Source organism: Schistocerca gregaria, chromosome 1 (assembly GCF_023897955.1).
Source record: "Schistocerca gregaria isolate iqSchGreg1 chromosome 1, iqSchGreg1.2, whole genome shotgun sequence".
NCBI classification, from domain to species: domain Eukaryota; kingdom Metazoa; phylum Arthropoda; class Insecta; order Orthoptera; family Acrididae; genus Schistocerca; species Schistocerca gregaria.
In genome coordinates this window covers 562,308,839-562,330,401 of record NC_064920.1, presented here as the reverse complement: position 1 = coordinate 562,330,401, position 21,563 = coordinate 562,308,839, and the positions used below count along the sequence as shown (strand labels likewise).

The window sequence follows — 21,563 nt, the reverse complement described above, 5'->3', positions numbered from 1 at the left end:
CTGCAATAACCAAAACAAAATAGATTTAATCACAACAAACCACACACATACTGTATGTCATAAAGAAAAAGTAACATGGGACATTACACAGACTTAACAATCCTTCATCAAACCATGCAATCAATAAAAAATGAAATACAGCAATATGAAATTGTTCCAGTGTTTGAACTACATAATAGTTTGTGTTACTCAGCTTTGGTACAGACAAATAAATCCAACACGACTATTATCGTATTACGAAGGGAGGGACTCTCGCTGTCGGACTGCTTCAAAGTATGAAGGATCATATATTAATATCAGAAAAGGAACGCAACTCACATCAAGACGTAACATTAAATAATTAAGGGGGGTAGGACGTCAAACGGGCCGACTTGGAGCAGGAGAGGCACAACATGGCATTTTAATTTCCACTGCTTATACTTTTACAAATAAATTCATAAAACTTTGTCAGCATGACCAGGAATAATTCAGAATTCACACTCAATGCAGTGGAAGTTCGAAAACATAACAAAATAATTTTCTTTACATGTGAAATTTCATCATTTTTTCACTTGCTAATGGCAGCACTTGTTGCAGTAGGTACACTTTTCTTCATAATTAAGAGAGATTCTTCGATGAATTTTGCACATAATTCAAACCATACTTAAAGGTGTATGAAACTCTAGAATTTTTCAAATCTATTAAAAACTATGGTAAAAATTGTGGTAATTAACGATAAAATTTGTGTTTTTTCTAAACATAAGGTTTAAAATATAACAGCTCATTCGTTTTTTCATAAATTAAATAAATTCTAGACTTTCATACACCTGTAAGTATGGGATGTATGCTGTGCAAAATTCATCGAAGAATCCCTCTACCTTATGAAGAAAAGTGTACCTATAGCGACAAATGCAGCCAAAAGTAAGTGAAAAATTATGAAATTTCACATGTAAAAAAATTATTTTGTTACGTTTTAGAACTTCCACTGAAATTAGTGTGAATTCTGAATCCTTCCAGATTATGCTTATAAAGTTTTATGACTTTATTTGTAAAAGTGTAGGCACTGGAAATTAAAATGTCCTGTGATGCCCGTTTGACGTCCTACCCCCTTAAGTGAATACAGACGCTTTGAAACCCCAGCTGTTGAATTCACAGGACTTCACATCACCAAGAAGTTAAGAATTCGTCTGTGTATCAACCACACTGTGGTAATGTGGACATTTGTTTCAGTAAATTAACGCAACTTTCATGTACAAAAACAACATTATTTTATGTGCAGACTTAAAAATAAACACAGATATCATAAATGAAACTAGTGATATCCTCATAAGCATCGCTGAGAGTTTTATCATATCTGTCTAGGGCAATAAAGTGACAAGGTTCAATACAGTGGCTGCAGCAGTAATCGCCCATTTGGGCGCAAACGTCGATAGGTTCGTTAGGGAAAATTATGATGTAGCTGTAAAAGATTTCGAGCTGTCAGGGTATTTCTTCCAAATAGTTACAGTAAAATTGCACCTGGAACAAATCAGAACACGGCAGGCATAACAAAAAGAGATCGGTAAGACAAAGTTCTCTAGATATCTAGCAAACAGGAACTGGGATTAAGCGTATAGAGAAATCAGTGTAAAAGCAAATTTATTTTGTCAACATTACTTAAGGTGAACTTTAGAAATACATTTCCAGCAGTATCCACACTGGTTTCAATGTCTCCAAAAAGGCAATGGATTACATGGAGAAGAGTCTCGGTGAGTCAGAGTTCTTAAATGTCTATCTTAGTTTCAAAAATATTTGCAGGAAGACACCGATTACTGCAGAAAAGTCATTTATTGGAAAAATAATACATAACGAATAGAAAAAGTCAAAGCAGGCTGGAACGTCATTAAAGGGGAAGCAGGAAAAGACAATGAAAATGTGTAACATCATACCGATAAGGGGGTCTGCTGTTGAGTAATATATGATCAATACCATATAGGAAATTACAAGAAGCAGTACATTCCAAAAATGAAATGTAGCACATGTCGGTAATTATGCACCAAGTACAACCATGTTACTACCAAGCACTAACTATTAAGTTAGTAAAACAGCACAAAATTTAAAAATAATAAGATGAGTAAAACGCAAAGTACAAAGCTGTGAAACAATTCATGCAGAATATATAGGCTCTTTTAGAAACTGTAATAATTGAGTCATTCATATCAAAGAAATTTTCAGAGTATTTTAAACAGGTACAGACCATACATAAAGAGCTTCTAAAGAAAGGTGATGCAGAAAACATGTAACTGACAGCTCACTGCCCTGCTTTCATTGTTCTCTAAATTACTAGGTAGTTATCAAAAATACACATGTGAATAACTTGAATAAACAATACTTTCTAAAATACCAAAGCTCTGGTTTCTAAAGTGGTACAGATACAGTCGCAGCCACTGTAGAAGTCACAAAGTGGTCCATAATGCTCTTTAAAAAAAAGAATTTATCATAAATAAATTATTAATTAATTGTAAGGATTTTGATAGTGTTGGTCATAATATTTATATAAAACATTTAATGTACTCAAACTACATTAATATAGGAGTTCCTCAGTACACTGTATTATAATCAAAGCTTTCTTGATATACATCAATGATTTCCCAGTAGTGGTATTCAGTATAGAAAACTCTATTTGCCGAGGACGAAAATATTATATTCACTGAGAAAATAAGAGAACCCTTTAGTGAGAAGGCAAAAGAAAACTTCAAGATTACTGTTTCTCAATCCACAGTAAAGAGACGTCATAGATAAAGAAAACAAATGTCATCAACTTCAGTTTGAAGAGGAAAAGTGACACTGTTAAATTAATTGTAGATGGCACCTCTACAGTATCCATTACAAACACCAACCTATATAGAAAAGAAGATCTTTCTCAACTGAAGTAGTGTGAAGACAGAAATACGTATATATGCAAACCGAACGTAAGCAGCATGTAATGTCCATAGATTCTTGTCAGTGGTGTGAAACAACCAATGTCCTTTAGTTACATACAGTACTTTTAATAAGTCCTTCCAGTTCATAGTTATGTCACTATTCTCCAGGGAACTAATGTACAAGATGTGAACACAGTTTCCCTACTACAGAAAAAGCTTATAAGATTATTAACGAAAAATATTAGACATGTTCGTAATAAAGCTCTGGTCAAAACTGGACATTTTACTGACAATATGTGAGTACATGTATCTGTCAGAAGTGTGCGAAAAAAAAGCATCACTAATCACTGCTCCTACAGCTCTATCCATGACACTGGAAAAATGTCTAAACTCAACTTACAAATCGCTAAATGTAATAAATGTAAGGCCCAAAGCAGAATTTTTACCAAGGAACAAAACTGTACAGTTCAATAAATTTCCCATACATAATGATTTTACTAAATCAAATTTACTTGAAAATGTAGTTAAAAAGTGCCCATCAAGAAAAAGTTTGTATACAGTAAAGGATTATAACATGGAGAAGGGGTTGGGAGCATTTTTCAGGACACTTTCGTATTATGTTCTTTCAAGGTTTTTTTTTTAGTACTGGATAAACTTCCCCTCTCATACTCTTTTCGAACTTAACTCAGCACACGTCATAGAGTGATGCTAAATCAGTTTGTCAGGCTACCAAGTGGGAGGTAAAGGGCACACAAAATTAAAAGTAAAACGTTGTCACTCTGCTCCTCACGTTAGCTGATAGTGTGTGTAGTGCTATACCACAAACGAATGTATATATAGTGTATGTAGCATGTGCAGTGCCTTGCAGTGAGAAATGAACAAAGTAGCACTAGCCTTCTTTATTACTAACAACTTGTTTGTAAGACATTATTGTACACTATGGATGAATGTAATGAGGTAGCTCTCTTTTAAACAGAATGGCCTTGAATTCAGGAGGATGGAGCCTCCAGTCAGCAGATAGGTATTCTGCTTTAGATTTTCTGTTATTTCGGCCTAATGTCGGTATGATTTCTAATATAAAGCCATGGCCAGTTACTTGTAACATCCCAACAAAGTGGACTCATAGGTATGTAAATTCCTGTATGTATGAATTATATTACTTTTGATGTTCTGAAATGTTATCTACAGACGAATTAAACTATTTTTGCTACTTCTGCTACTGCTACCAATACTGCTACTGCTATTTCAGATAGAATGGTTATCGTCCACTCTCAGTTGATGCTGTCAAGAGAGGAATACAAAATCAGTCATAAATCAAAATTAGTTAAAGAAAAAGCTTCTTGTTTCTGTTTCATGTTTATTTTCTTAATTGGAAACGGCTTCCAGGGATGCCAAAGCTAATATTCCATTTCAGAGTGAAGTGATAAACTGAAATCTTTCTTGACTTATCTAAAGAGTTTTGGTCGTAACTATAAGCTTGAAGTTGGAGCTAGTCTTTCTATTTATTGTCTGATTGGTTTTCTTATTCAAATAGCTCCAGGAATTTAATTTCTGCAATACTTCCCCACATGAAATATGTATAATACAGCCAGCAATAGATAGATATTGAATTCGCAGCAAGTAGTATGCAATAAAACTTTCAATCATTATTATCTGGTACATAAAAGCCTAAACTGCCATTTGCATCGATCAGATGCTGTTGCCTTGTTGGGAGAGTTATATAAGTAGTGACTTTCACATAGTTATACCTACAGTTTTCAAAAATATTTGCTACTGTTACTGAGATTCCAAAGGGTGGACAGAATACACAACTTCGTCTGTCATACTCATCTCATTAGCTTAACACTGAAATTTGGTAGTTTTGGTAATGTAGTGGTACACAGGTGTACCATTTCACTTTCAGTCACTATTTAGATACTTCAGTGATACATGTTAGTGTAACTAAGGAAGTTTTGCTGTTATTTATCACAAGTCCCAATAATCTAATAAAAATGAAAGTAATAAATCGCTTTTCATGGAATTCAGGAGAGGGAGGAGGGGGCAATTGGACTCAAACCAATATATCAGTGATTCACGTAGAAATTATATTTATGGCTAATAGTAGATCTATAAAAACTGAGCCATGCTATATTTTAATCAGATATTTTATATTTTACTTAACGAAATTCAAGGGAATACCACATGTACAAATATATTTCATCCCCCCCCCCCCCCAAAAGAAGATCAGATACATGCTGCTAAAGCGCTATCAGACACTGGAAAATACAGTAACGAGAAATTTTGTTTAGAAACGAATAACGTTAGCTTTTGCAATAATTCCTATAAATTTACAATTTTCCATTTTCGATGAGTGAGGTTAGTAATGCATAATTGGCAAAGGATACAACTTAACAAATGTTTCCTCATGATGATACAGAACGTTTTATTATAATATCAGAGTATTTTTTGGGTAGATGATATTGTTCATGTACACATTCTACATCCTTTGCAATATTTCTAGACCTCTTCTCCTTTAGAACTAATTTCTGGTAGGTATTTGTTGTGCTGAGGAAATCGTACTTTTCTGTCATAAATAATAAATTTTCACTTCTTCCATATCGGCATGTGACTGATTACACACGTTTTACATTTTGCTATCCACTTCTTTAATGATTTCGGTCAGTGTTACCTTTAAGATCTCTGTATTTCTTGTCTACAAAAGTACTTGGTTAGCCACCTTTAATTATAGTCTTGGAACCAGACACCATGAAACAGTCATCACTCCGCTAATATGAATATTACTGACATTTTTGGTATCAGATATATACATTTAATAAGGCCTAAATATTTCTGTGCACCATATTCGAATATGGTACAAACAGAATGGCTTCGAACATTTTCTCTGGTGTTATTTTTCACTCTGATTTCAAGCTAAATTTAATGTCACCAACGGTTTTTTGCCTGGAAGCAAGTCCAGTGGCGAACCTGTAGCTTGGGTTAGTGGTAATTGAATGTGAATTCTGTATGTAATTGAATGAATTATTGTTGAAAGTGTGTTGATATTTGGTTGATACATAATGAACATAGCCTTCATTGATACTTCATCTCATACGATTATTTTCCCAGGTGCATGCCCTTCCCATAACATTCCATTACATATCATGCTATGAACAGTATAAGACTGCTTACACTTATCAGCCTGTGACAGTTTACTGATTTTTACATATTTTACGAAGTAATGAAGGTCCTTAAATGTTACTGTTTTTAACTCTGGCATAAACCAAAGATGACAATTTATAATATGGGCTTCTTTAGTTAAACTAATATTCAGACTGAGTTCTGAATAATGGCTTATCAAAATATCAAGTGAAATACCCTTGTGCCTAGTCCAATTGTTTAACCAGCCCAAATATTGCTATAATTCTCATTTTACTTTCCCTTCCTTGTATTTTCAGATATCTGTAGTTTATTAATATATGTTTAAAATCTGAAAAATACTCACGACAGCGTCAATCAGGTAGAAGGTAGTATCAGAGATAACTTAGTTTTCCTAGAGAAAGGAATAATGTATATAAAATGTGTAAGGTATGAAGGTATGTAACAAGATAGATCATCCAAACAATATCTGATGATATATGAGGCAGTTACTTACATATCACTTTGATTATATGAAACATGTCTGGAATGTGTCAACTGGAAACAACTTCACACATCTTAGAAATATTGATTTGTAAGACTCACTTTAATCTTCATTTCAAATCGTTGCCATTCTTGGTCAGAGCCATTAGGAGCAAATGGAAACTTACAAACACAGTTCATCAGTGAAGTAAGCTACTCTAGATTGTGACTAACGTTGCTAACTGTTAAATTAAATGTCTATACCATAAGTATGTTCACCCTACATGTAGTTTTAATTACTCTCTTCCAAAAATTAAGTGTATGGCAACATATTAAACTGCTAAACTGCCTAACATTAACGAATGAAAATAAATTATACTAATACAATCTTCCATTTCACATTCTAATTGCCATTATAACTGATGTAATGTCAGATACATCACATGATTTTCCACACTCTGTTTTCATCAAAGTATACACTTATACTTGATAGGCTACATATTTGAAGAATCTCTGCTCTTGACTCCATGGGAGTAATTATCATTATAATAATTTTCATTATTATTGTTGTTGTAGATAATTTCCCCCTTAGGAGAGTGTTAGGACAATCTAGTTTCATATCACTTGTCTGTATCTTTTTTTTTTATAAAATCCTCCCATATATTCATGAAGCTTTCTGTCCTCTCTCCTGCCCCATCCTTTACTTTTTTTTCTCTTTGGGCTTTTGTTGAAACTTCTGTTTCTGAATTTTCCTGCATACTTTTCCCTGTCTATCATGTTCCATTGGAGATAGAATTGAGTACATAGTACAATTATTTTTTCAGTGCTTGAAACCAACATGTGAAAACAAAAAAAAAATGCTATTTAAAAATTCCTGAGTTGATTCTACCTCACACAGCTTGAGAAAAGTATTTGTTTCATCTGTAAGAAAACTAAACAAAAAAATCCTACTTATACCACTGAAATGCTAAATCATAAAAGCAAAGGAAGAAAAATGCTTATTCATCTATGCAGTGTTAAAAATACCAACTCTCTTACCAATATTCTGCAACAAGGATAGATAATAACTGTATTTTCTCCCTGTACAGATGGTGTGCTAATCCTCTGTAAATAACTTGAACAGCTTCCCACAACAGCTTTAACCTTTCTCTTAAATTAGGATTAAACCACACTTGTCTCCAATGTATTCCCTAAGAAAATAAAGCTTCCTGAACAAACTCTTTTAAAGAATACACCAAACAACTATGAATGTTCACTGTAGATGTGCAACTGCAATTGTACCTGGTACAGTTTGTAATATACTCTCATTATAAACGCTAGTCTGTGTTAACAAACAACTTTCAAACTTAAATAAGACTAAGTTCAGTTTTAAGGTTTATTTTTAACAGGAGTACATTACAGTATTACTCAAAATTACACACCCTATAATTTTAAAGTTTAAAATACACCTACTGACTTGCAATTCAGAATTGAACTGCTGAAGCTGCTGGCTCAGAGTCTTTTCTTACCGTTTTCGTACTCCTTTAATGAGATTAGCATATGCATCTGTGCATCTTACTGTGTTTCTATGTCTCTATAAATATGACATTTTCTAGAGCTAGCCTAAATATGTTACATTATTACTATTTTCTATTTTTGATTTCTTATCTTTTTCCTTTGAATTCTTACATACTTCTAGCAAAGGGATCTGCCCACAATCTTCCTTTAACATCCAGTAACCAAGTATCACCATATTATTCTTATAATATTATACATTGAACACGTTGTACTTTGTGTTAGACGAACAATGACGTCAACAAAATTATCACTGATAGATAATTCATTAATACCACATTTCCATGGTACTTAATCTGTAATATATCTAAATCTGAGAACTGTTTAAATTTTTGTGGGTTTTGTTTACTGTCACCATTACAAATTATTTTCTAACGATAGTCTTTATATTCCATTTCAGATTTGTAATTTTCCAGCTTCAACCTTTCCTCTCTTATTTCAGTAGAAGCCATACAGTGTATAGTGAGTGATAGCCAATGTTCGAAACTCATTTTGTATTATTGGTAAATTTGGTGATGGGTTGGGGTTCAAAGAAAAATTTTCTGTTTGCCTCTACAGAAGTCTGGATTTCTTCGTTTCACCGTTGGGTTTGTTTTCACAAGGCAAATGGTGGTGGAAGCTAGTTGTTCCATAATTTAAGAGGTATTGCAAATATGTGAATAAGCTCCCTGCAGTGCATATATTCATGGTAGTGTGTCCCATTGCACATTGAACGGAATTTGTAGGACACTGAATAAACGAATCTACAATGCCACACTAAACTTTACTTTGAGACATCAGTCTCATGTATCGACTTTATCTGTTCATAGCATATGCTCCCCACAAATATAAAATTATGTTCTTGAAGATTTCCATACATAATGTGCAATAATAGGGATGATCTCCATGTCTGTGCCATAGCTGTTGTCTGTAGGCAACAATCACTAATTAGCCTTTACTATAATTTAGCAGATGATTGTTATATTTGTCTTTCAGTCTTTCAGTCTTCTGTGTTTTTCACACATGACACTCTCTAAATCTTATTGCTGTATGTGTGTTGGATGGGGGCAGGGGGCTAACATTCAAGGATATATAAAACTTAGGTACTGGCAGCCTTGGGATCTTAATGTTAGCTATATGTCTTATTGCACTTACATAACAATTATTATTAATGCAGTTTTTCTAAATCATCTTTACATTTAATGGAAGAAGTGTCTATTCTGCTTCCATCTGGGATTATTTCATAATTTTGGTCTTAGAAGTAGCCATTTCCTTAACTTTGACGAATGTGCCACCCAGTAGGAGAATTTGTTTCCCTAGAGTTTTCTCACTTAGCTTAAACATTTTAATCTCATTGCTCATATAAAGCTACTTGCTGTCCACATGGTGTAATAGAATTCACATTCACATTTAGGTGACTGTATAATTATTCATTGGATGCAAATTTGTGACTTATTAATTACATGTTTCGCTGTGGTATGTACATGTCATGTTAAAAAAAATAACAATTACATATTTCAAACTCAAGCAACACCAGAATGGAAGATTTTTAGGAAGAGCAACAAAAGCAATAATAGCAGTAGGCAATATAACTGTATGTTCATAAGTATATAGGGTCCCCATGCAGTGTGCTGTCACAGTTCCTTCCAGTCATAAATAACAATAAGTAAATCAATTACAAATGTGAAACATGTAACAGTTTTTACAATCAACGTATAATAAGGCTGCTTTATCAATTCACTGCCATGGAAAGGAATAATTATTTAAATTTTAATATCACTGGCAGTAAATTAAAATTTTTCTTTCTTCTGTTCCTCATTACAATGACAGCAAAGTTATCACAGATGTGTTAACACTTAGTGATCATTCTCATGTATCTGTCACTACATTGCATTGAGAACCACTTGCGGAAAAAGATATCGACGCATTTCTCTGTAGCTTTTCAAGTAACAAAAACCTTTGCTAATAAGGTAAGAAATAAATTTTTAAATCATTCAGTAAGCTTAATATACAATATTGGACACATTAAAATACGAATTTATAGGGCGCACAAATATTATTCATATATAACACCCATCGTTCATTTAATGTTCATAAAATTATATAAGAGACATTTAATCACCCAAACAGTCACAATTTTAAGGTTTTTTCATGGACTACCTCATCTACGTGCAAAATATTTTCTGTCCAGCTTTAAGAGGAAAAAGTTTTTGTTTTGCATTCCCTTGAAAATTCATGTTATTGGTGTATACTATTGTCAATAACAATGTCACAGCAGGTTAACAGATATGTATCATATGAACTGTAAAACATAAAACATTTTAAGTTATAAAATAATTATTTAAATATATGAATTTATTAGAAAATAGGATCTTGTATGTTCTTGTTCAGGATGATGGCTGCTACCTATATTTCAAGTGAAAAATCTGCAAATAGTTTCTCTTCAGATGTAGGAAAGAAAGTGTCAGAAACATTATGAATGGTGTAACTGAATACATTATTAGTCACACTTTTAGAAAGAGTAAACTTCTTTCTTTGCATTTTCTTATATTCAAATAAAACTCATATATAAACAGGAAATACTATAGATCCAAATATTTTTTACCTTACTACCGTACAGTGATTATTCAATTTTGAACCAAACAAAATTGCCTAACAGTGGAATTTACTTCAGTTGTGGTAGCACCCAAGTAATTTAATAATAGAGTGTTGCTGGTCGGTCCAATGTAACAGATTTGCACACCGGTGTCAAGAACAACACACCCAATCACTTACGCAAATTTCTTGTTCAATTACGGCACATACTGTGCTCCTCTGTAGCACCAGTCATGTGACATCCACCTTTCTTTGTGCATTCATGAGTTCCAAAAGGCAGAAGGTACAGGAGCTATATATGTCTTGTTTCTCTGCTTCCAGTAAGAGGACAGTAGACTTGTGAACGTCACATACTAAACAAAGTGTGTAAATCAGGAATGTCTGAACGGATGAACAACAATTTTATCGGCAGAACTCAGTTTGTTCTTCTTAATGAAGAAGCAGAGGCACATGCACAAGTAACAGAATATGTACCATGAGACAGTGTGATACGGCTGATGCTCTCAATTATTTAGATGTACCACAAATCATTTGAACGTTTCCTTTACGGAAAGGATGTGGAACAAGTTCGCTTGGAAAACATAACTACAGACGTCATTGATGAATATGTTATTTTTTTGTATGTCTGTGGAATATTATTGCTACAATTAGAATCATAGTCATCTCAGTTTCGTTTTCTATTCCTCTAACGTCGTTTTTCTCAGGAATGTGAGCTGTTATGCTGACTGTTCTAGAGTCCTCGCACTTATCTGGCGTTCGTTTCTTAATGATACTCTGGCTAATATGTTTCAGAAAATCGGGAGGTATGGTTCCAGATCCACAGATCCAACTCACCAATTTCAATATTCGTTTGGTTGTCACTTCACCCAATAATTTCAGAAAATCAGAAGGAATGCTGTCTTTTTCATCCATCTAATTCGTTCATAAGTCTTCCAGAGCGCTGTTAAACACTATCTACTTTGCTGGATCCCCTATGTATACCACATCGGCCAACATTTCCTCCTCAATCATGTCATCAGACAAATATATTCGTACAGGCTTTTAATGAACGTACCCTTTCCATCCCCTTCTTTCTCTCTCTGTCTCTCTCCCCCACCCTTAACAAGCGAATTCTCATTGCAACACTACATTGACGCAGTTGCTTTCAATTTCACCGCAACTTGTTTTAGCTTGTCTATGTGCTTATCAGCCCCTACAATTACCACTGAATTTTTCTCAAATTTTGATACTTCCTTCTCTTTCGAATCAACTTTGTGTTACCAAAAGTGTCTTTGTAGTTAGCGATATATATATATATATATATATATATATATATATATATATATATATATATATTGGTGTATGAAAGTTTCGTGACTACCCTTCCTAGAGATGTCCATTCCTCTTTCACTTCGCATCCTATTGTGTTTTTCGTTATCACAGTATCTGTAATTTCACAGAACTACAAACGCAGTTCTTCATTCTTTATAATTCGGTATCCAAAATCCTTCTACATAAATTCTTCTGGATCAGTCTCTCAAACTACAGCCTGCTCTTCATCAGTACTAAATTGTGATCAAAGTTTGTATCTGCTTTTGGCTTTGCCTTGGACTACAAAATATGACTTCAGAATCTCAGACCACGATGTAATCCACCTGAAATCTTCCCATATATTCAGACCTTTTCCATTATTCTCTTCCTCTTTTTATTTCTGAACAGTCCGTTCGTTATTACCAGCTAAAATTTAGTGCCCTGCCCCTTTTCAGTCCCCTCCCTTGGATCTGTGGAAATAATCCAGAATGTTTGACCATTGTACAGAGTATCGTGATATTATTTCAGTCACTGCACACATACCATATAGGTACAAAGTTTTTGTATTTAATTCAATGGTTTATTTTCCTCTCATGCTGTTGACCATTGCTAATTCTTCAGCCTTTAAGTAGCAATTTCCCTAAGAGTAGGGTGTTGCCGAAAGACTGTTTCTGCTCCTATACACTTTTTGCTTTGGCTGTTGGCAGCACGAGGTTGGCTCGTCATGCTGGGAGTCTTTTTTTCGCCATTGCTAACGATTTTTATTCAGAATTAAACAGTGACTATGTTCGAACCAACGACCTTGAACTTTTACATGACTATACAAGTAGTCCACCCATAGACCATGGTTGTTACCCATAGGGGATCCTTAAGAAGTTCCATAACACTTTCTCCCTTCCAAGAGTGTCAATCCAGCAGATTTATTCATTAGAAGTTGAGTGAAGAACTGAAGTTGGAACAGGGAGCTTGTCATACACTGATGTTCCAGTCAGAACACAGCAAGCAGAGGCATGGCTAAGGTTTCGAGTACCAGTCTTGCACACTGTTCTACTCATCCAATAATTTTCACCACTGAGTGAAAGATTCATTATGTAATGATCATATTTAACTTATTGATGAAGTACATACATTCATTCCCACATAAGCCCAGAATAATTTTCTTTTCTCAATCCAAATCTTCAAAAGAAAACTGGAAACTTAAAATGTAATTTAGCATTATTAGAATGTCAATCATCACTACATTAATGTTTACCTGTACAAAGAAACTGGACTTTGCTTTTCTCAATACAGTGACACATGAAAGAAGATTTGGATACTCAGCAATTTTTCACTTTTTGTCATCTGTGGCTTTTCATATACATAATTCTCATGTACCTGTCATTTCATCTCATTTTATATCTCAAGTTGAGTAATCTTTCAGATTACCAAATTTAATAGTTCACTAAATTAATGTGGAAAATTTATTTTATGGAAGAATTTTTTGGTTTTATTTATTTCGTTACCTGAAATTATTATTAATCATCCACTAATGTTAAGAACAGACATTCAGAAGATTTAAATGGTTTGCATACCTTTATAAGAGTAACAGCATTCCAATTACACTAACAATAATGAATGCTAAATTTACCTCAATCAAATGAGACTAAAAAGCTAATAATAAAATAGATTCTATTTGTTACAGGGAAAGTACTCTCAATTATTTACTTCTGTGTATTGCAAGACAGTAACAAAATCATATATAATTAGTGCTGATGCTACTAAATCATCAGTTGTAGGAACCTTGCTATTTGAAGCCAATTTTCAATGGTCCTTGATGCTTTCATTGTTAACATTTCTGCCAACATAACATTTATTGTACTTGTTATTGTCAGAATCGGTGTAAATGAGCATAATTTTTTATTTAATGCATTGTCCATTATACTAATCTCACGAAAAAGGCCACAAGAATAAAGAGAATGTTAGTGTTAACAATTAAAATCTCTGGTTGGCTGCTATGAAAGAAGAGTAAGAAACTGCTAATATTCTGGAATAACAAACAAAAATTACTGAAAGATATCTTACTAGCAAAAGAAAAAAGATATTCATGAAAGGACTGTCAACAGAAGTAGTCCAATAAATGATATTTGCTTTTTGTGTCATATATTTTTCTCGGCTCAGTTACTCAGTGCTCGTTTCCTGAGAAAAACTTTTTAAAAACGTATGAATCTTTAATTTTCTGAGAAAAACTGACAAAAATATTTAGTTGATGTAAAAGTTCTGGGAGTAGAGTTTTATAATGATACAAAGTAACTGCCCCTGATATTTTGGCCATGGCTGCGCAAGCCTTCCTCTGAATTAAATGCCACTGAAATCATGTTGGCAGCATTTAGGTTTAAACATGCTCTGGCTCAACATACAGGAAGCCTAAGTTCATGCAGAACTCTATATATGTTATATACAACTTTAAGTCTATTGATCTATTATTATAGCCTGTAAAATGTTGATCAAATTGCACAACATAGTTCAGCACAGTGAACACAATAAAACAAAAACTCATTTTCCATCCACATGAAAAGTAATTGTGAATTAGGGGCTGTCAGTAGTTACAGTAAGGCAGTTGCATAATGAAAATGTGAAGAGTGATGTAAGACAGGTTTAGGATAGTAATGCATTGACACTATTGTCAGTAAATTTTGCTGCATTTTCCATTCTTGATGAATGGCCGCTCCTGTCCCTTAGCGTTCCCTGAAGTGCAATTATTTATAGACAGGAATGAATTATAGTGTATTAAGATATTTTTAAATTATCTGTCAAGACTTTCTTCTTGCTTAATGGGTGAAACACCTGATCAGATATTGATGTAACGCTACACCATTTTTCCATTCTAGATTTCAGAATGTTCTGTTCGAATGCTGATAGGAGTAAACCACTGAAGCTTATTTTAAGGGTTCTGGGGCTGAGGTGTTACGCATACTGGCCTTTCGAATTTGCTTGGGACAGAGGGCAGTGTAATTCAGCCATTTACTTTTTGAAACAGCTTCTAAACTGATTTCAACAGGATAAAATTTTCCACTACACACCCTTAATAAAGGAGAGAAATGTGAGGGAGTCACGAGAGACTGACTCTTCTAATGCCATATTGGCAACCAACGACTCTAGCATTACCTCTGTAAAGGTACTCATATATGTTTCACGTTTTTCCGATAATCCAGCGCAGGTGACATCACATTGTTTCTTCCTCATGGACAGCATGATGCCTCTCATTTACAGTCTGGGCATGTCGGATTTGGTACAAATGTAAGGTAAAAACCTTAGTTTTTGACTCACATCACTGTGTCACTTGACTGTAAGTGTAAGCCTGTTATTGACTTGATTTTCCCATTTAATTGTAACTTATACATTTTGGGCGTCTTCTGAGACCTGTTTTACCAAGAACGCAACTGTTATGATTCCTGAAAAATGCACTCTCATATCCCATCCATGCTTCTCAAATTACCTTAAGACCATGCATACTACAACATACATATTGAAGAAGTTGAAAACTAATCTTATATTGCAGCTGGCTGACAAGCAGTTACACTATTCATTTAGACTTTTCACAATACTGCACCTGAGATGTGCTGAATCAGAACGTTATGTACTTGTCACCTTATGTGTTGTAAATAATTTTATTGCCAATTATTAAAAAAAGGTTCTTTGATGGAGCTGAATTTGTGAAACATCAATAAATGCTTTAGTTCCTAATACATCATACGTTATTTGCTATTAAACTCTATACGGTCAATAAGAAGTTAATAAAAAAAAATTTTATTATGTAATGGACACCTCTCTCAACCAAATTATGTAATCTAGAGACTTTATGTCGATTATTCAAGGATGATTTTTCTGAAATGAGCTGCTGGTTGAAATTAGGTTAAAATTTCTGAAACCTAATTCATATGGAATTAACATAATAGGAAGGAGTAGTTACTATACCAAATCATATGAACAGGATTCAGCAGGATGCCTTTGCATGTAAAATCGAAAACATTACTTTTTACTGCAGCTGTTGTGGATAACGCTTTGAATAGAGTAAGTATCGGTGAAACGGAAACCAAATGAAAGTCATCTGTGTGATTACAACTGCTTTATCAGCATTCATGTACACCATCTTTTGTTAAGAAGTTCTCTTTTTCTTATTTTACTCAAATATGGATATTCTTCCCTGACATTTAATACTCTTTATCCTGTTATGTAAGAAAAATTTAAATGACAGCATCCAAACATAAACGTTAACGCGCATTATCTGTGTTTGCAGGTGAGTTGCCAGCCGCCATGCTCGACAGTGGATCGCAAGGAGCTGTGCCAGAAATTATCTGGATATGGATGGTGATATCCCTTTGTCTCCTGAAGTGACAACCTTCACTATTCAATGCCTAAATGCGAATTACGACGTAACAGTTCCCGACATTACTATAGACACTGAAGATATGTGAACCATATAAGAAGGCGACACACGTTTATATGAGAAACAGTTCTTCGATGAGAACTCTTAGTATACAATATATTTTTATCAATAAGCAGAGTATTTTTGTAGCAAAAATACGTTAAGCAGTATGAAAGTATTGAAAAGAATATGAAAACACTGTAATAACCCAGAAATCCTGGAATAAAATATTTGTTATCGACAAGTATTAATTTAACATCACGATTGTATAAAAGTCATTACTATAGATTAATGTGTAAGTTTATTTGTTGGAGATGGTACCAAAATACAGTGTTCATATTTTGTACAACATACATTAAACTGCCTAGATTATTTAAACATCCCAAATCAACATAGAGAGTTTAAAATGTTTCCTGATCATTATTTAGCATTTACGTTTCTCGTTATTATAATTCTGAACGTGGAAGTATGGCATGGTAGCGTATATTGTTTCCTTTCATCATCTACTATCACTGTCGCTTAACGTAAGCCTCGGGTCTTACTTCCTGAAACCAGATTCTGTATCTGCAGCATTTTCTGGTACATCCTACCCACATTTCACACATAAATGGAGTCGGAAGAAGCCATAGCATCTGGCGCAATAGAAATGGCACCTCAGCTACCTACTTCACATTGGTTTGAAGGGTATGTATGCAGTTGTAAATTTAAATATACGAAGATAGCTGTCTCTGAAATGTTTCAGCCTAGTTTTAGCCTTGAAGATTTACCTTTATGTTTAATAGCTTTCTTGTACAGGAAAGCACATGCAGTAAGAAACTCTTTGTTTGTAATGTGTAAGAGGAACTGTCTCTCTGTGCCAACATTTCCATCTCGGAGTAGTTCTTACAACTTACGTCCTCAATCTTTTGAAGGATATATTTAAATGTCTGTGTTGGTCTACTGTTTGTAACCTCTACAGCTCCCTAGACTAAGATGGACGTTACTCTCTGACGTTTTAGCAGACGTCCTATTGACCCGTTCCTCCATCTTTTCAGCGATTTCCATTCGAGGTGTGATCGAAAAGTAGCGGCAATTTTTAAATTTCGCGTACTTCGCACGTCCGATTTTGAAATATTTTTTGTGTTGTTGATACACACGTTCCTGAAGGATGTTCATATTTTCAGATGTTTTCATACTGACAAGTGAAAAGGTAACACGTGTTTTCGAGTAATTAGAATTTTTGCTATCGAAATAGATCGATGAAAGAACACGCTATAAATTTTGCTTCAAAAATGGAGTAAAGGACAGCACAGCATTCTAAATGTTAAGTGAGGCTATTGCCGAATGTACTATGAGTACAACAATAGTTTACGAGTGGTATAAACGTTTCAAAAAGGGTGGGCAAGACGTTGAAGATGACGATCGCCTTTACGCCCTAAGAAATCAGCTACTGACGACGATGAGGAAGAATTAAAGAAAATTGTTGTGCAAAATTGGCATACCATTTTCAGGGAGGTTAATGACGATGTTAGCATTTCCTTTGGCTTAAGGCAAGCAATTTTTTTCCCTTGGTCATGAAACGCGTAGCTGCATAGTCTTATCCTGAAATAGTCGAATTCGATGAAAAACGACGTCGCTGAAAGATATCGCTTAGGAATTCTGAATGAAGTCGGAACGAACCAGAACTTCTGAAGAAGGTTATGTCAGGTGAAACGTGGGCGTATGTGTTTGATGTCAAAGCCAAGGCCCAGTCGTCCCAACGAAAACTGCCTGAAGAGCCAAGGCCCCCCAAAAAATTCATCACATTCGAACACATGTGAAGATTCTTCTCATTGGAATAGTGCAACATGACTTGCTGCCTTACGGTCAATAAGGAATACTACTTTCGCGAAACAATGCGAAGTAAACGATCATAATTGTGGTTAACACGACTCATGGAAACCGCATCACGATAGTGCTCCCGCTCACACCTCTATGCTCGTTCGTGATATTTTGAAAAAAAAAAGAAAGGCCGTTACGCTGCCTCAGATACAGTATTCTCCGGACATGACCCCCTGTGACTTCTCTCTACCACCGAGGCTGAAAAAACAATGGAAGGACGTTGTTTTACCACCGAGGCTGAAGAAAACCATGGAAGAACGTTCTTTAGCCACCACTGCCGAGATTAAAAAAAAAAGCGCTGAAGGAGCTGAGCACCATAACGAAAACCGAGATCAAGAAGTGCTTCGAAGATTCTGAGAAGACCTGGCAAAAGTGTATTCTGAGAGAAATAACTCTGAAGGGGAGATAGCCTATGGTGATGAACATTTAAAGGTCCTTTAGGAAAAACGAAAATTCCAGTTATTTTTTCATCACACCTGGTATTCCGTTTTTCGTTGATTCTTTGAAGAACCTTCGCATTCCTTACCTCAACAGTCCACGAAATTTTCAACATCCTTCGGCAGCATCACGCCTCAAATGCTTCGCTTCACTTTTTTCCGGTTTCTCCACTGTCTGTGTCCCCCTACCACACAATCTACTGCTTCAAAAGTACATTCTCAGAAATTTCTTCATCAAATTAAGGCTTATGTTTGGTACTAGTAGACACCTCTTGGCCAGGAAAGCCTGTCTCGCCAGTCCTAGTCTGCTTTTGATGTCCTCCTTGGTCCGTCCGTCGTGGTTAATTTTGCTGCCTTGGTAACAGAATTCCTTAACTTCGTCTACTTCGTAATACAAAGTTCTGATCTTAAATTTCTCTATGTTCTAATTTCTGCTACTTCTCATTATTTTCGCGTTTCTTCCAATTGCTCTGTGTGCACATTCTGTACTCGTTTGACCATTTCACTCAGCAGACCCCGTAATTCTTCTTTAATTGCATTGAGGATAACAATGTCATCAGCAAATATTATCATTGAAACCCTTTTACCTTGATTTTTACCCCGATCTAGAACCTTTCTTTTATTTCTGTCATTCCTTATTCGATGTATAGATTGAGCAATAGGGGCGAAAAGCTACATCTGTCTCAACTGTTTTTATCCGTGCCCTTCGTTCTTGAACTTCCACTCATATTGCTCCATCTTGGTTCTTGTAGCTATTGTGTATGACCCACAGTTGCGATAGTTTATCCTTATTTATCTCAGATTCTCGAAATGTTGCACTATTTGAAAATTTCGAATGCTTTTCCAGGTAGACAAATCCTATCAACATGAGTTGATTTTTCTTCAGTCTGTCTTCTTTTTATCCACCAAAACGTCACAACTAACTCCCTGATGCCTTTACCTTTCCTAAACCCAAAGTGATCATCATCTAACACGTTATGAATTTGCTTCTCTATTATTCTATAAATTATTCCAATCAGCAAGCTGGATCTATGAGGTGCTAAGCTAATTGTGCGATAAATCTCATACTTGTACCTCCAGCGACCTTCGGCATTGTGGGACGATGTTTTTTCTAAAATCTGATGGTACATCGCCAGTATCATACATGCTACACAGAAACGGCCATTATCGTTTTATTGCCACTCGTCCAAATCATTTTAGAAAATGTGCGTTATTAGATTTTAAGTCTTCTAGAGCTCTTTCAAATCCTGATTTAAAACTCGGACCTCAATCTCTTTCCGAACGCCTTCTGTTTCTTCTAAGACGTCAACAGACAGGCCCTACTCCACATAGGATCCCTCAATGTACTCTATTCTTCCCATTTAACAGTTAATTTCCTTTGCACCTTGGTGTTAAAGCCTTTTCTTTTAATTTGACCAAATTTTGTTTTCACTCTCCTGAGGATAATGGATTGTACTTGAATTATGTCGGGTGATGCTGAGGGAATTAGATTAGGAAATGAGGCACTTAAAGTTGCAAAGGAGTTTTGCTATTTGGGAAGCAAAATAACTGATGATGGTTTAAGTAGAGAGGATATAAAATGTAGGTTGGCAATGGCAAGGAAAGCGTTTCTGAAGAAGAGAAATTTGTTAGGTTCGAGTATAGATTTAAGTGTCAAGAAAGTCGTTTCTGAAAGTATTTGTATCTAGTGTAGCCATGTATGGAAGTGAAACGTGGACGATAAATATTTTGGAGAAGAAGAGAACAGAAGCTTTCGAAATATGGTGCTACAGAAGAATGCTGAAGATTAGGTGGGTAGATCACATAACTAATGAGGAGGTATTGAATAGAAATGGGGAGAAGAGGAGTTTGTGGCACAACTTGACAAGAAGAAGGGACCGGCAAGTAAGACATGTTCTGAGGCATCAAGGGATCACAAATTTAGCATTGGTGGGCAGCGTGGAGGGTAAAAATCGTAGAGGGAGACCAAGAGATGAATACACTAAGCAAATTCAGAAGGATGTAGGCTGCAGTAAGTACGGGGAGATCAAGAAGCTTGCACAGGATAGAGTAGCATGGAGAGCTGCATAAAGCCAGTCTCAGGATTGAAGAGCACAACAGCACAACAACATACTGAGTCAGTCTTTCTGAAAGTTGTTTCTTTCTTTATTTCTACACATTTTTCATGCCGCCATTTCGCCTTAGCCTCCCTGCATTTCCTACTTAATTCATTTCAAAGTGACTTGTATTTCTGTATTCCTGAATTTCCCTGCACTATCTTATACATCCTTCCTTTGCCGATCAGCTGCAGTATTTCTTCTATTACCCATGGTTTCTTCACAGTTGCCGTCTTTATTCGTATGTTTCTCTTTTCAACTTCTGTGTTTGATCTCTTCAGGGACGTCCAGTCCTTTTCAACTGAGATGTCTACTGAGCTATTGGTTATCGCTGTATCTATAGCCCCAGGAAGCTTCAAGCGTATCTCTTCATTTCTTAGTATTTTCATATCCTAATTCTTTGCACAGTGATTCTTCCTAACCAGACTCTTAGTCTTTAGCCTAGTCTTCATCATTATTAAATTGTGATCTGGGTCTATATCTGCTCCTGGGTGTGCCTTATAATCTAACATGTGATTTCGGAATCTCTCCTTGGCAATGATATAACCTTAGGGAAAACTTCTGTATCCCCAGGACTTTTCTAAATATACGTTCTCTTCTTGCATTTATTGAACAGAGTGTTTCCTATAACAAACTGAAATTTATTAGTGAACTCAATTACTTTATCTCCACTCTCATTCCTACTATCAAGTCCATATGCATCTGCAGCCATTTCTTCTACTCGTTCCCCTACAAACGCATTCCATTGCCCTATGACTTTTAGATTTTTATCTCAATGTACTTACTGAATTACCGTTTTAATATCCTCATATACTTTCTATTTCTCCTCATCTCTGTTGCAATGTGGGCATGGATACATGAACTATTC

The 21,563-nt window shown here is 35.1% G+C and overlaps 1 protein-coding gene across 1 annotated transcript in view; it reads left to right on the top strand.

Annotated features, from left to right (window-relative positions):
• The window catches only part of LOC126285999 (zwei Ig domain protein zig-8-like), a 138,659-nt gene extending 122,113 nt beyond the window's left edge, over positions 1-16,546 (top strand). Inside the window, exon 6 of the mRNA XM_049984880.1 lies at positions 16,174-16,546. Within this exon, the coding sequence (XP_049840837.1) occupies positions 16,174-16,271 (98 nt within the window). The 3' untranslated portion in view covers positions 16,272-16,546. The remainder of the gene's footprint in view (positions 1-16,173) is intronic.
• The last annotated feature ends 5,017 nt before the right edge of the window (positions 16,547-21,563 follow it).